At 39.1% G+C, this 13,815-nt stretch overlaps 1 protein-coding gene across 1 annotated transcript; it reads right to left on the bottom strand.

The window, feature by feature from the left end:
* Positions 1-293: 293 nt before the first annotated feature.
* On the bottom strand, positions 294-3,607 carry lrrc3 (leucine rich repeat containing 3). The gene is made up of 2 exons (XM_079358233.1): positions 3,575-3,607; positions 294-2,266 (listed from the first exon to the last, which is right to left on the bottom strand). Exon 2 carries the CDS (start codon positions 1,918-1,920, stop codon positions 1,120-1,122), a length of 801 nt encoding a protein of 266 aa, XP_079214359.1. The 5' UTR covers positions 1,921-2,266; positions 3,575-3,607; the 3' UTR covers positions 294-1,119.
* Between the last annotated feature and the right edge of the window lie 10,208 nt (positions 3,608-13,815).

The raw sequence follows: 13,815 nt of genomic DNA, 5'->3' as shown, positions 1-13,815 counted from the left end.
GCTGGGTCGACACCACAGTGGGAGCATTTATCTCACAAGTCTAGATCTATCATCTGTCATTGAAATGTAACTTTTGGGAGTGTTTTGTTTATTTGTACTATGACTAATGCCTTGTCCGTCTGTAAAGAAACGTTTACTCATAAATCAGAATAAATGTTTAAAACAATGCAAATGCAGTGTGCAGACATCACCTGAATATGGTATCGGTAAGACACTAGCAAAACAAACAACTGTGATACACAAAATACAAATCTATAAGACCGCCAAAAACGTTTATTCTGCACAAAAACCTCGATGTATGTACCATGTATTTGGGCCAACATGGCAGTGTGCAGAGATGTGACTGAAATTTCAGATGGATTCATCACTCTCCTCAGGATCTTAGGAAATACAGCGTTTTCTGACATAGGAGTAGTTTAGGATCTTTAAAGTTTTGGCACTTTACATTTATGTTGTTCATTGAAATAAAAAAAATCCTTTAAAAAACCCCTCAAGAATCGAACATGTTGATAACCTTACTTTCCAAGACAGTATAGGTCTTTTGTTTTAGAACAACAAAGACAGACTGATTCCAGATTTCCTTCGGCTAGAGAGGCAAAGAACAACTATGTAATGTTAATCTGAATTTCTCTGAATTAAGAAGTTTCTCTGACGCTTCGAGAGACACATCATAACACAATGGGACATATTATAGAATGGGCTTCCAGCACAGTTACTGATCATGTCAACTCATCTGTAGCTACACTTCTTGTTTTATGGTTCATCGTTTTGTTGTTGTTGTTGTTGTTGTTGTTTCACGGGGGCTCAAATCAAGACCAGTAGAAGAGAGAATTCTCTGTTATACATTCTCTGTGTTAGACAAGGCCAAAAGCAATGCAAATAAATATCATTCAGTTACTATTTTTTAAGTCTTCAGTGCTATCTGTACAGTTCTCTGTATTTGCCAAAAAAACAGATTGGAATCGTCATGGTAAGAAAGAATGGTATCGTAAAATCTCTATGTGATTATGTCTTGCAATAGCTTTTGTTATTTTGTACAGAACTATGCATTAACTCACATAAGTACACACGCACACACACACACTCTCACACAGATCACATGAATAAGTTATGGCCCTGCTAGAGAACAGTGCTGATGGTGTCAAAGTCCTTGCTAATCTGAGAGCTGCTGGGCAGTGACTTCAGGTACTCCAGGTGCCTCCTGGCATCCTCCTGATTGTGTCTCACATAGTAGATCACGTACGCAATCACCATGGTGAACCACCCGAACATGGTGACAAACATGGCTACATCTGTGGTCTTGTGGTGAAAGTTGCAGAAGTTGATCCCTGAGTCCAGCACCTGGATTAACGGCTTCCCTGCATATTCCTCCTGCACGGCTGTGTGACAGATCACCTCATTGACTGTCTCTGGATCCAGACGCAGCTCCCTCAGGACCTCCTGTAACGTACATTCGCAGTGCCACGGGTTGTTTGAGAAGCTGATTTTTGCTCGTAGCCGGGCAAATGCCTCTTTCGGAACACTTTGGATTCGATTGTTTGATAGATCCAGGAAAAGGAGGCTGTCAGAAACCCCTTGGAACGCTCCAACATCTACAGTTTCTATGTCATTGTTGGACAGGTCCAGCTCCTGAAGGTAGTGCAGGTCTTTAAAGGCGTGGTTCGGGACGTGGGTGATGTGGTTGGAGGCCAGAAGTAGGACGACTGTATCCCTCGGAAGATCTGACGGGATTTTCTCCAAGTTGCGAGACATACATTGAACCACTGTCATGCCGCTCTTCTCCATACAGTGACATGTGGTGGGACAAGCTCTCACTTGAACACTTTTCATGAATAATACAAAGATCAAGCCCCAGAAGAGGGCAAAGCCATGACAGAGGGGGGGCTTCCTGGGCGTATCATGCCCCGCAAAGATCCGCATATTCAGCAGCAACCTCCCTGAAGTCCTGTCAGGCAAAAGAAATCATAGTTTTACCTGCTCCTTCGCATTAAATGCTGATGATTGCAGCTTCATTAGCTTTCAAAATTGCAAAATCATCTTCAAATGAATACAAGGGCTTATCTGGAGAGAATCCTTCCTATATGATTTCAGAGTTTCAGATAATCTTTCGAAAAAGATTTCAAAAGAGGTCATCCGAAATCCGAGCTGCTCACTGAGCATATTCCAGCAGGGGAAAATAATCCCAGGTTTATTTTGAGAACATTGTAAGCCTCAGAGAGTAATGTGCAGTGCAAGCAACAGTGGAGTCAGCATGGCATGTTGTGCCCTGAAAGAAAAGAAAAGTGTTATATTTTAACAGAAAACTTGATAAAAAAGAGTTTTAAAGGGCAGCAGGAGATGGAAATGAATGTATCAAACTTTATGTGACTCCTGCGATAAGTCATTTTCTAAGTGAACAGGCAATTGCCTTTGTCTTCTATAATTGAGCCGAGTAAATGCTATTCCCACGATGTTTACAAATGTATAATGTGATTATTGAGAAAAATCCATTTCACTTTTGCAAATCTCATAAACCGGCAGTGCAGCATTCTCTCATTCAATTAGGACCACGTAATTCTGTTCTGCATTGTTTACTATGAACGCTACATTGAATTATCCTCTGATGCTTGTGCACTGTAGTGAATATCAATCATACTTAGCCTGCATTATTCCATACGTGGACAAAGAGAAAAAGACCAAACTGTGGCAACATTCATAATCTTTGGCTCCAGCAATAAGGTAAAGCTTCTTTCTGCACAGCTCCCTCACTTTAAGGACTGCTGTGTCTCATTCAGTAGCACAAGATAATAATAGCTGCAGGCTCCAAATTTACTCCATCTGTCCTGAAGGAGGATCATCACTTTAGCACTGCGCACCCTCTGCTGGGCTCAGCTGTACACACAAAGAGACCCTCGCTGTGTTTGAGGTCACACACCCCACGGAGCTGGTGTCTTCTTCTCATTTTCACTGCTTTTACTATTTGTCTTTGGTAAGGGCTCTATTGCTTAGAGTCGTGCACACTGACACACACACACAAGTCTTAATAAGCATGTTCATTTCAGCCTTAGCACAGCGTGAGGTGTGGAAAAGATGTGTCATCTACACATATACAAAAGGGCGGTTCAAACACCCTGCAGCCATGGTATGACAACACTTTCATTAAATTATTACAATTAATTTTGCACTTAGTACCCTCTAATCTTTGGGACTGAATATAGATACTTTCTTATATTTATTTTCCCTTTAAATAAGATGAAGGTAACATCAATATGGCTTTTTTTAGTTTGGGAAGGAAATATTTTATTTCAGTTCAAACCAAAATCTTTACCAAACTATAACACAATAAACATTTCTTTTCCTTCAGAAAAGAAAGAAAGAAAGCTATTTAAACCCCAAAAGGTTTTAAAACTTGTGGAAAGATGTTTAGGTATCAGTCTAATGATTCCTTCATTTCAATAAAGAATTTCAAATCGTTTTTAATACCCCATTCTGCATATCAATCTCATTGTTTGTATGGCTGTACATCATATCAAAAAGAACAAATGAGCTTTTGACTTGATTACATTAATAGTACTGTACCTGAATTGTAACTTACCAGAAAAGATTTTGCAGGATATGAATGAAAAGCTAAAATAGCTTCTTTTTTTTAATTCTTCCTCGTGCCAAGCCACAGCGGCCACAGCGGGTAAAGGGTTGGTGGTCCTGTAGTTTGCTCTTTTCACACCTCAATTATCCTTCCAAGACGGTCAATAAATGTTTCATTATTTACATAGAAAAGTACAATCAGTTAGCTCTGTGCGCACAGGTCCTTGAGCAGGATCAAATAATCAAAAGGTAAAGTTCCAAAGCGGCACGCCGGGAAGTTAACAAAGCAACGCGTGGAAAATGTCACACCTCCAGTTGCGGTTCTTTCTATGTCTTCTCATATCACACAACACGATTGTCCCACTTGTTGATGCTTATATTGGCGGCGTTGGTCTTCTGGCAACGTCTCGAGAAGCCGCACCTGAGCTACTCATCACGCGCCTCTCTCTCCGCACCAGGGCGCGCGTGGCGCCAGAAGGAGTCCCGGCTGCGCGTGGAATGGTACTGCGTTTCTGCTGGCAGCTCTCCTCGTCCTCCCGCCTGGCTGTCAAACGGTCTGCCTGCCTGTTTGTCCCCCTCCTCCCTCGGCTGCCCTGTCTGCACCTCCTCTCTCCCCAGAGTCTTCTCCTCTCTAAAACAATTAACCTGACAAATGTGAACATTAAGTCTGAAAAATGTTCCTGGGTTCAAAACAATAGATGGCAGCTGCTTTGGTAATGACTGTTTAGTTGTAAATGAGGCAAAAAGGTCTTTAAGATCCTCCGATTTTTTTCCCCCTTTTTTTAACAGCAGGTTAATCTATTCCAGGACATGGCAATGAAAAGTCTTATGAAAAAGTAAACATCTATTCTGATGTAAAACAGCCCACCTCATGGCCTTGCCCATGTCAGACTGAACAGTGATGTATTGATTACTTTAATCACCCCAAGTACTGAATCCACCAGACAGTCAAAGAGCCCACATGTTAGGGATTTAGCCACACAGCAGTGGATCAACATGTCAGCTTTTATGTCTGCACTGTATTCTGCTGTTAATCCTTTATTCAAACTGCAAAGGCTGATTGTACAGACATGTATTGCATGCACAGAAGACTACCGTAAATGCCTTTGTTGATTGTCTCTCATTTACAGCTCTGTGATTTTCATTGACTTAATCAAGCACAGTATAAGACTACGTCATTAAAAGCTAATGCATAAACTGTTTATGACAAATGGATTAGGGCTGTTTGCTAAAAAAAAAAAAAAAACCTGAAATTGTACCTGCAGAAAAGCATGTTTCATCACATGAAGGTTTATGCTTTGATGGGTAAAAAAAAGAATAAACTGCATAACAGAACTGTAGTATTGCTCAGTATGTAAATTATGTAATCGGAAACTTTTTCTCATAAGACTCAGATAATATCATAAAGGATTTATCCTACGTCTACATTATTTTATTTTAAAACTATAAAAATAGAACTGACTCAAGTCTTGCAGTGAAGACAAACCACATGATTTGCAACAGTTCGGTAAACAAGGTCACATCCCAAGTGACCTTGTCAGATTGACTGCACACAAACACATGTGTAGAAGAACATTGTTGTTTTTATTTCATTGGAGGAACTCATCAATCAAAAGCTAATCTAAACCGTTGAGGCAAGTTACAATGTGATAAAGTGTTTTTGTTCAGGAGAGTGCCCTGACTCATTATCTCACATGTTCTCATAACTCTTGTTTAAGTGTAACACCAGTTATAAGAAACCAAGTAAAGTCAATCTTTCAGATAACCTTGAAAAGAGCACAAAAAAACATGTCTGGAAAAAAACATGGGCTTATAGAAAGTCTAACCGATAGCTTCAATTTCATTTACTCCCCCCTTGTGATTCATATGTAGGTCAGCTGGTCCCAATGTTCCAGGTGTCATTTGAGCTACGGAGGAGTGCGACTTGTTCACGGGGCCAGTCCTGCCACAGACTCCAACGCACAGTGAGCCAGCTGGTGTGATTAATTGGGCTTTATGTGGCACTTCACTTGAGCTTAATGTTGGTTTGTACACAATCATGAATTTGAATGTGGGGTTATGAGGCTGTAAGTCCTGTGATCAGTTTACCAGGACATTCTATCAGTCTTATGATGATGATGCATTTAATTTCATTATATTTGTAATTAGCTGTGAAATTGTGTCATAATGAGCTCACTGTCTCACTTAAAGCAAAAAGGGAGTCATGGGAATTAACAATAGACTACTTTAATTTCACAGCAAATTGCTTCTATGAGAAAGCCCCAGAGAATTATCAAAACACTCTGCAGTTTTCCCCAAGTTTAATGTTGAGTTTTTGCATTAAGTACATCAGATTTTCTTTCTTCTCATCTTTACTGAAAAACAGAAGAATGAGTTACTTTTAATGTCAAAACTAGCAGCCTGATGCAACGCAGCCTTTTCAGTTAGTTTGAGCTACTGTCTGTATAAAAGATGGACGTAGTCTCAGTGATGTCACTCATTTATTTCTGAAGCTAAACACTGGGGGTGACCATATTGGAAAGCTGACTATAGCTAATTTTCAGTTAACCTAGCAACAGGTAAAGAGGTGGAGCGGAGGCGGGCTTTAAGCCACATGGCAAACAGCTATAATGGGAGCACCTGTCAATCAACCTGGCCATGCCCATAATTGTGCAATATTGTAAAACTTTTTAACTTGTACACTTTTTATAAAAAAAACAGACAAGTCATAAAAATAATGCATTGCTAAATAAATGTTATTGATGCCAAATACATATTTGGAACCAGGCTGTAATCATTGAATCACAATGTTCTCCTTGCCTTTGTGATAAGTGTAGACATCATGCACCTTAATCACTTGCGGCTTGATCAGAGATGGTTTATTCCAGAAAAGAAAAATCTTATTTTAAAAAGTTAAGATTTGATGAATATGTTTTTTTTACCCATTTCCTTGAGAAAACAGAGAATCAATGAATGCAACCAACTTCTTTTTGAAGCTAAAAAGTGCACACACTAACTCTAAGGTCACTGCATGTGTATTTCAACTTTTACTATCAGTACCCATATTGTTCTGTGATAAATAAGCAGGAAAGATTTTGAGTCAGGTTTCAACAGCTCCATGATTTACTGCCTTCACCTGGGAAATTCTATTAGCTCAGGCAGGTGAGGGGGGAAAAAAACAGAATCTCCACAACACCATAAAAAAACTGTCAGTGGATGGTAAAAAAAAACAACAACACACCAATCTCGTATCAAGGTCTAAAGTGTTATCTAGGAAGGACTAAAGAATAAGTTCTGTGCTAATGATGTCCAGACGTAAACAAACTTGCAAAGAAGACAGATAATTGAAAAGATTTAGATCCAAATTGAGATATAGGATCTAATGATGATATCAGCACATTTTTTGTGTTTTTTCTATTTATCTTAAAGTTTGCAGACCACATGCAGGACATATAAATGAAGCGACCAGCTGCTGATAAAGAGGAGTCAGTCTGTGGCAGTATCAAGTGAGTGATCTGCTGATAGTGTTGCTAAGGGAAGGTCTATCCAGTGTAGTGGAAGTCATGTTGGAGGGAGAATGCTAGCGTAAGAGCATTTTACATTTTTAATTTACCTATCTGCTCTTTGCAGCTGAGATACTCCCTGAATGTCATGCTGTGTGAAAAATGAATTTCCCTGTTGGGTAATGACGTTTCCCAAGATTCATGTGATGTCTCACTGAAATTTTATGCGAAGGAAATTCATTGTCACCACTCAGGGAGTCTGACATAGGAGCAACACAGAGATTTAAAACACTGTTGTATTATTATTTTAACTACAGACATAATTACTGTAACTGTGGGGAGTCAAAGAGGCTAAAACATATCGGGTGTGGGGTCCATAAAAATAGACTGGACACAAATGTTCTTCCCCAAATTCTGATTTTTTTATTTATAAAAACACAGTTTACATACAAAATCGCATTTGTCCACATACGTAGTTTAGCAACATTTAATAAACAAATCATTGTAAACAGGTTCTGAATGTTTATTTTCACACATACAACTGGCGAGGCAATCACTTTAATAGCACAGATTATGAAGGTTGGATTCTTTACACCTCTTCTGAACTCTTTGTTTTTGATTTTACTTTGTAACCAAAGAGTCTTCTTCCTAAAACAAAGACTTTATTTATTCCAATAGTCTCTATGTAGACGGAAGGAAAGGTAGCTGTAGCAAAAGTTCTCGGTTGTAAACAGAAAATATTTTAGTCTGGATGAAGGTGAAATAAACACAAGGTACTTGTGGACTAATAGATGAATCCTAAGGTGATGCTGTGAAACCACTTGAGCAGCTGCCTAGCCATAAAACAACACCTACAGACTGTGGCGAGCTAAACTGGGAGTCATCATGCTGGGAGGCAGAGAGAGTAGTTCAGTGAGCCAAACTTGCCGAATCCATCATTTGGTTAATGCAAATAAGGGACAACTCCAGCTGCTATAAATAAACTAAATTGGAATTAGGCCGAGAGATGTTTAAGTTGAATAGAAAAGCGTGACTCGGAGACTCGGGGACTCGAGGACGGACAGACTTTATCTCCAGATAGATCTGCTGAGCTCGATTATTCTCTCACAATAGAACACACTCATTCACACACAAATTCACTCCTTTGTCTGACTAGATAAAGGGTCATAACAGGGCTCACTGTTGGTTCCATTCTGCCAAAAACCCACCCTTACTAAGAGAGAAGAGGAAGGACTGTGACAGTCTGATAAAAGAAAGCCAAGGTCAGGAATTTGGAGCACAGCTGTGACGGCGGCGGCTGCAGAAATACCACGAATTTAGTGCCAGAGGGATGCAGCAGGGTTTGGTTTTTTTTTTTACACGTCAGCTACTTGTGCTCACCTTCCTCAATCAATTTATCCCGCTAGGCAGAGAAACTTGGATTGCTATTTATCTCGATGAACAACAGCACTTGGTTTCTCTTTTATCGATTTATCCTCATACGTGTAGCCACAGTAGTATTTCCTCTTTGTCAGGATTTTTATTTTCTTCTTCTGCAAAAAAACCCAGCGTGTTTTGTCCCTACTGCCTTTTGATTCTGTCGCATGGTTAGTACCTTTCTGATGGGTTTCTAATGATCATCATCTATTTATATTAAAGTTTAGGGAAATTATGACTTGTGCCTGGCTGTAATTGCCCCACGGACAGCTAATAACAGCATCAACTGCAAAACACATTCATCCAACTCTGCCAGAAACCAGGGGGAAAAGCCTGATGATGTATGACCACTTGTTTCGGACTCTGAAAATAAAATACTGATGTGTGGTTGGGTGTTTGTGTGCATGTGTGTGTGTGTGTGTGTGTGCGTGTGCGTGTGCGTGTGTATGTGTGTGTGTGCGTGTTTGTGTGTGTTTGCTGGCATGGTACAATGTAGTCAGCGGCCCAAAACCACAGGTCCTGTTGTTTCCAGGAGACCTTTCACCTCATCGTCCCATCCACAGGTCCACTAATGAATCTCCAAATGCTCCAGAGGAGACAGATTACCCATGTCTGCCGCCCCTGCTAAGTTCAACTCTCTGTCGCCTCCTTACTTATCCATGTGTATCACTTTGAATTTCCTTTGACAAAGGGAATTCATCTCTCTTGAAGGGGGTGCAAAAAAAAACTGGTGAGTAGAGTCGTGTCTGAAATGATCCATCACAATTAAATAGTTACAGCAGCAGGGAGAGAGCAGCAGCAGCAGCTCATGGAGAGGTGGGGCGTGTCTGTCTGATCAGCTGATGTAATACATCCAGAGCTGTTTGTGTGTGACAGGATGGCCACTAATCAAGCATATTGGGTTGATGAATGGCATGAGGTAAATTGGAAGAGCTCGATTAATCATCAGACAGTGTGCTTTGTTATTTTTCAATATGATGTGAATATTGCTGAACAGGTGTACTAATATAAATGACCAAATCTAGCACCTTATTTAGAGCTAACATATTACTGTTTCAAACCACAGTATTTGATCAAACTGCAGCTGATCGAGCATTCATAATTGTGCAGGTGTAGGCTGCACTTTAGATGCCTTTCAATACCATGTTTCACATTGATATTTACATTGATTTAGTTAATTTGACACTGACATAAGTTTGGATTAATGGTATATTTGAGAGTTTTTAGGTCACAGATGAACAAGAATTCAGACGGCATACTGTAGGTGGTGGGAACATACCCCTCTTACTGTAAATGAACGTATAGGAACAATTATTATCTCGCCAACATTCTGTCACTTAATCCCATCATGGTTTGTCTGCTTCATCTTTTACAATAAACACGCTGCACGTCATCCGTGACTTCCTCCTCACAATATTCCCTGTCCCAACCAATTAAAAAAAATGGCCCAAAAGTAAACTTAGAAACTGAAAAAAAGCAGCTACAAAAAAACCCCTCTCTACAGATAGTTAACAAAGTGTTTCCAACTGGCCTTTGCTGGTTTGCCTTGACATCAAAGTACAACAACTCATTTGTTTCAGTGAAAGGAAGTTTATTGAAATTGATAACATGTTAAAGTAACATTTTCAGAATTTAGGCCACAGGCCAAAATAAGATAAATGATGTATTCAGTCCAGAAGAGTTTCTCAGCACACTGCTAATGGGCTGTGTAACTTTAGGATCATTTTCTGCACCTATATGGACATCTTCCTCGTGGCAAAGTCCATTCGGACAACAATTTCATGGCTGAAAAAATTCCAATTTTAAGGTATGGCTGATAATATTTTCGAAGAGACCAAAACTAATAACTAAATTAATCCTGCAGACAGGCTGTTTTTGTTATTGCCGTAGCATTATATAGCTTGTGTTTCTGAACTTCATGTTTTTTGCTATAAGTAACTTTAAATTATGTACTTTAGTTGTTGCGTTGATGCAGAATGCAGACTGTGAAGTGTCTCAGCAGAAGGCAGCTAGAGAAGTGATATACAAATTATTTTGAAGTGTTTCATTTCAAGAGTTAAGTTTTTTCCATTAAAGGAAAACATGACATCTCTTTGTGTCTGCAAACGCTAGACCAAACACTTTCAACAAACTAAGCCAATTAAAAAGAGTCCCATTGCACCAATGATTTAAAAGATGTTTCTTTGTGTTACATAAAGTAAGAAGTTATTTTTGCACATTGAAAACACATATTTGGTTGTCAGACAGTGTCCCTAAAGATAGACCGGAAGCACATTCACGCTGAGTAACAGAAGCCGAAACTGACGTAGGCACCAAGATGCCCAGACAGTCTTCAAAATTAGAGCATCGTTTGTGTGGGCTGAAAGAGATGTCAATCAGAATGACTCCCACATAGATGTCCAGTGTCTCTGGACACTGAATAGCAGCTTTAGGACTGTGAATCATTTTGTTAGATAAACTGAATCATCAAATTGAGCCATTAGAATGAGCACTATTTCAAATGTTGAACACCTTGTAAGAATGCAGGATCCGCTCCCCTTGAAGCACTCATCAACCTAATATGATTACTGTCACCACATGTGAAAAAAGACAAGGCTGTAGATTCACCTGCAGATCTAACCAAATGATGATGTATTGAACAAAAAGAAAAACAGAGCAAAATAAATTCTTACTGCTTCCTGTTCAAAACCAAATCCAACAGAAGAAAAAAAAAAGAGCTCCAAGGAAAACCAACACAGTAACAGTAATGAAAGTCAGAATGAGCTGACACCAAAGGGAACATGGGGGGGGGCTCATTACCCCTCTGAGTATGTGAAGTGGTCACGATGGATTCGAGTCCCCCCAATGATTCCACATTTCATTGTTCATGAATGATTGTTCATTCTAAACTAAGTCTCTCCCCTGATTGGTCTACAGGGTTAATTGAACACAGACGTGACAGAGAGGCCACAGGTTAAACTAATCGTAGTGGTGATTTAAACACACAAAGGAAGGAAATGACACGAGACATGATACACACTGGCAAAACAACAAAATAAAACACAAAACACTGAAAACTACACTTGGAAATAATATAACACAAAAACATACAAGTGAAGAATTAGATCAAATTAAAACAAAAAAGGAAATCAAAACATTTAACAAGAACACATCACAACAGATTTCCCCATAAACATGTGGGATATGTACACGAGGCCCAAACTTTGACTTGATAGTACTTATGAAGCGCTTGTGTCAAATGGGTTTAGGTGTACAGACTCCCTGGAAAGTATTGGAAATGATCTGACCTCCATTTCACACAGATGCAAGTTGTTTCCTATTCCTCTTTCGGACTGACCCGACAATCTCTTTGCGTCTCAGCTGGGAAAAAAACAAAACAAACAAAAAAACAGAGCGAAGCCCTTAACTGCACTGTGTAACTTGCTTTTTTACTGTCAAGACCCGCAGTATGAACAGGCGCTCTTCTGGGAGGTATCATAAACCAAGAAGGGCAGCATTTTCATTGCAGAATTATAGAAGGGCAATGTAGTTTGCTTCCAATCTGAACATGTGGTTTATTTTCCTCTTGCAGCAGCAACGCCAACATGAATGAAATGTCACAGGCTGTCTGAATTATAGAAATGCACACCTTGACCTCCATAGACTGAACATAGAAAACGTATTATTATCAGGAAACGGAAATTATACGTTTCAGCTTCCAACCAAGGATGACTCATGTTTGTGATCATGTTCTATCTCCGTCCATTTATCCGGTCAATTCTCTGATTTATATCTATGTGCTGATCCCACCATGAAAATGTGTGGGTAGAGTCATCCTGCTTCCTCTTCACTATCTATCACACACAACTCACTGCAGAACTTTCACATAATAAAATGTAATCTCCCTTTTGCTGATGCTCTGGTGTGCTTTTGTAGGTCATAGAAGTATCAGCCCTTTGTTGCATTGTGCACCAAAAAGAGTTATTATTATTAAAATTTAGAGTTATTAAAAGAGTTGAAGGGGAATTGGGTTTAGTACTGTGTCATGTGACTTACTGCCAACATTCAACAAATTTAAAACGGGGCAAAGACACAGACCAAGTGGTGCTATTGTTTATTTATGTTTATTGAAGTTTTTGGGGTATTGTGATTCTGAAAATATTTTTTTAAGGAATGTTTTATACGTTTATATTGAAAATCACAAATTAAATTTCCAAAACATTGATAATCGGGGATCAGGTGTGTGTACTCTATAATCACTCACATAAACGTGTGCCAAATGCTCTTATACTCTCAGGAGAATGAATACAATAAAGGTGTGGAAATTGATAACTCTCTATCCTCTTGTTTTTTTTTAAGACTATTTAAACCTAGTTTCTCAGCTGATGCAAAGTTAGGATTTGCATCGTCACTGGTTAAAAAAATTGCAAAATGTAAGTTTGTGTAGGGTCACCACAGGGATAGTATTCCATCATTTTTCACTAACAACATGTGTGAATAACTACTGTTAATTTTTTCCACTTATTTTAAACTTTACTACATGAATGAAAGACGACAATCAATTCAATGGAAAATATTTTAATAAACTACTGTTTTAAATGTTTTATTGAAACGATGAAAATGTTCATTTGGACTCCTTCACTACCCAGCATGCCTTGCAATCTGCTGCGAGGATGCTCCAGATAGAAGTGTCTCTTAACGAACAGCAGGCAAATGCAAAGAAAAAAAAGGTAAGGTAATACAATAATTTCTCACTTAATGAGATGATTCACAGTTTCACCCTGACCCTTTCATTCCCATAATGCATCACATCAGATTTAAGACAGAGATGCATGTTTTTTTGTTTACATCAAGAAAGAAAAATTAATGACGCGCAGCTTTTTTCTCCATCTGTTGATTGGCTCCTCTTGCCATTATCTCTGACCTGCTGTTGACCCAGTCATGCTGATTCCAGCAGCATGGCCAGTTAAAGGCTTTTAAACAGCACGAGGCTGTTGATGGGGTTGTTCCTGCTGTCTATGTTTAATAATCAAAATTGCGAAACAGACTGTGGATTATGTTGACGGTTTATTTCGGCCGAGGTCAGATAACACTGCAATAGAAAACAATCATTGATATGTGCTTGCGTGCAAAGTTTCTCTGTTAACAAACTTACTTATATGCTGCTAAAAGCTAACCCATTCTTTACTATTTGGGTACATCTCTGTAAGGCTAGAAAGAAGACACCACTTTCTTAAATGTCAGACATATACATTTCATTCTTAGCAAACCTTCTTTTATAACGGACATTTGGCTCCAATTCAAATATGACTCTGCTGCTGTGAGATACTTTACCTAAATATGGTTTCAGCTCCTCAAACCTAAAATCATTATT

Source organism: Symphodus melops (assembly GCF_947650265.1).
Source record: "Symphodus melops genome assembly, chromosome: 12".
NCBI classification, from domain to species: domain Eukaryota; kingdom Metazoa; phylum Chordata; class Actinopteri; order Labriformes; family Labridae; genus Symphodus; species Symphodus melops.
The sequence above is the reverse complement of the archived record's forward strand: the minus strand, read 5'-3'. Positions and strand labels throughout refer to the sequence as shown.

What these genes read in the sequence shown, in the direction of transcription:
- lrrc3 (XM_079358233.1), bottom strand. Translation starts at nt 1,920, where the DNA reads ATGCGGATCTTTGCGGGGCATGATACGCCCAGGAAGCCCCCCCTCTGT.